This window comes from Dipodomys ordii, unplaced genomic scaffold, assembly GCF_000151885.1.
Source record: "Dipodomys ordii isolate 6190 unplaced genomic scaffold, Dord_2.0 Scaffold8, whole genome shotgun sequence".
NCBI lineage: Eukaryota > Metazoa > Chordata > Mammalia > Rodentia > Heteromyidae > Dipodomys > Dipodomys ordii.
Genome location: NW_012267224.1, coordinates 28,482,993 through 28,485,692, shown reverse-complemented (window position 1 = coordinate 28,485,692; position 2,700 = coordinate 28,482,993). Strand labels below are relative to the sequence as shown.

Here is a 2,700-nt window from a genome sequence, read left to right as displayed (position 1 = left end):
AAAAAAAAAAATTCAGAACTACTAAAGACAATGAGTACTGACCACATTCAAAGCAAAAATTCCATTAATGCCAAAAGACAATAGTAGTTCAAAGAAATAGTCTCCCAAATAGTCAACACTCACTTTCTTCAGCCCTCCTGTGTCATTTTACTACTGGCCAGACTCCCTAAGCATCTCCTGTACACGCTCTGTTCCTCTCCTTATCAACTACTCAAGACTTCTCTTCTGATGTCTCTCTTGGTGCCTCTACCCTTTTGCTAATTATGACTTCTCTCTAAGCATGCCAGTGATATATTAACTTCACTTTTAGATTTTACCTTTCACATTTGCAGTTTGCCACTTCTTAGTTTTCTAATAAGTGACTTAACATCAACATATAAAGTTGTAAGCCGGGCACTAGTGGCTCACACCTATAATCCTAGCTCCTCAGGAAGCTGAGATCTTAGGATCGGTTCAAAGCCAGTCTAGGCAAGAAACTCTGTGAGACTCATCTCCAATAAACCACTAGAAAACCAGAAGTGGCACTTTGGTTCAAGCAGTAGAGCATTCACCTTGAGCTAAAGAGTGCAGGGACAGTGCCCAAACCCAGAGTTCAAGCCTCAGGGCCGACCAAAAAAAACAAAAAAACAAAACATATGAAGTTGTTTTACTTCTCAAAACTTCTTCCTCCTTCTAACATCATCTTCGTATTTCTCTCTTCTCCCTTCCCAGCCCCCAGTAGTGGTAAGACCAAGGCCCCTTACCGCTACATGTATTAATCACATCTCTCTTCAATTGCCCAAGCCAAAAACATCATCAATAGTTCCAGTTCAACTCCACTCTTTACATCCCACATTCAGCTAATCATCCAGTCCTATATCAAGCATACTTAGAAGATGACTCACATGTCATTCCTTTCTTCCTTTTTTTAAAGGCTTTTCCTTTCTCACACAGGCTCCCATCTCATAGGCCAGGCAGGCTTTTGAATCTGCCATCCTCCTACTTGTCTCTCAAGTCCTGATCTTATAGGCAGGGCCACTAAACCCAGGCTTTTAAAACTATTTTTATAAACCATCATTTCACTCTCAATTGCAAACATTTCTAAAGTATCTCCTGCTAGTGCAGTATTAATTCTAATCCATTCCTGCTATCTACTGTCAAAATGACAGTTCTAACACAAATTTCTGCAAGACACCAATGACTCACACTTGTAATCCTAACTACTCAGGAGGCTGAGAACTGAAGATCTCAGTTTGAAGCCAACCTGGGTAGAAAACCCCCAAGAATCTTATTTCCAAATAACCATCAGTAGAGCTATAGTTCAAGTGATAGTGTACCAGCCATTAGCAGAGAAAGCAAGAGCATGAGACCCTGAGTTCAAGCCCTAGTACTGACACCAAAAACAAAACAAAAACCAACAACTAATTATACCGCTACCCGGGATTGTCATTCTTAAAATAAAATTCTACCTGTTCAGGCTCTCTGCATACCACGAGACCAAGTTTTACTGCCACATATTAACCCTCAGGCTACACTATACTGATCACCACTAACTATACTGCAACTCTAGACTTCATGAATTAGGTGCTTTACTCAACGTGTCTCTCAAATTCAAACAAATGCTTCAGCTGTATAAAATGTCCAGTGTAAAATATCCCCTCTTCCATCCAAGTGGGTCTCAACTTCTCATAGGAATCCATCATTTGTCACTCTCTGCTTCCAAAGGACTTTGTACCTCCACCATAACCCTTTTCACATACCCACATTTTTTATTATATTCATATTTCCCAACACTTTATAAAATCTGTAAACACAGGCACTGTGTGTATATTGTTCAATCCTGCCAATATTCAGTGAACTGCTTTAAGTACAGCAAGGTATTAAAAACGTTAAACAAACTGGACATACCTGCTGGCAATTCTCTAAATCGTAGGTATTCCATAGACCGGGTGGTCACAAGTGGCTTTTGAGGATAGTAGAGAACATGGGCCAGTGTATCCATACGAACATGGAAGTTGGTTATATAAACTCCCATGGCCTGCTTACCCATAGCAGACTGGTATGTGTTTCTTGGGGACTAAAAGTAAAAAGTAAAAATAGAATCAATGAATTTTAGTATCTCTAAAGGGAAAAACTAACTATAACTCAGAAACATTGGTTAAAAAAAGCCCCTGACTTTTTGAAAGGTAAGTACTAACCATTTGAAATCAACAATTATGGCTTGTAACAATGAAACACAATTTCAAGTATGATATACTGCCCATTCTGAAATTCATAATTTTCCTATTAAAAGGCTTTTCTCAACCCAGAACTGGTGGCTCATGCCTATAAGCCTAGCTACTCAGAGGCTGAGATCTGAGAATCACAGTTCAAAGCCTGCTGGGACAGGAAAGTCTATGAGATTTTTTTTTTTTGGGGGGGGGGTCTGATAGTGGGACCTGAACTCTGGGGCTTGGATGCTGTCCCTCAGCATTTCAGCTCAAGGCTAGCGCTCTACCTCCTGAGCCACAGTGCCACTTCTGGCTTTTTTCTTTTTGCTTATGTGGTGCTGAGGAATGGAACCCAGGGCCTCATGCATGCAAGGCAAGCGCGCTCTACCACTGAGCCACCTTCCCAGCCCCCAAGTCTGTGAGATTTTTATCTCCAATTAACCACTCAAAAACTGGAGGTGGAGCTATGGCTCAAAGTGATAGAGCACTAGCCCTGAACAAAAAAAGAAAG

The 2,700-nt window shown here is 40.7% G+C and overlaps 1 protein-coding gene across 1 annotated transcript in view; it reads right to left on the bottom strand.

Moving 5' to 3' along the window:
* Polr2b (polymerase (RNA) II (DNA directed) polypeptide B, 140kDa) overlaps positions 1-2,700 on the bottom strand; it is a 40,995-nt gene that overhangs the window by 11,747 nt on the left and 26,548 nt on the right. Inside the window, exon 14 of the mRNA XM_013008931.1 lies at positions 1,888-2,056. Coding sequence (XP_012864385.1) covers positions 1,888-2,056 — 169 coding nt within the window. The remainder of the gene's footprint in view (positions 1-1,887; positions 2,057-2,700) is intronic.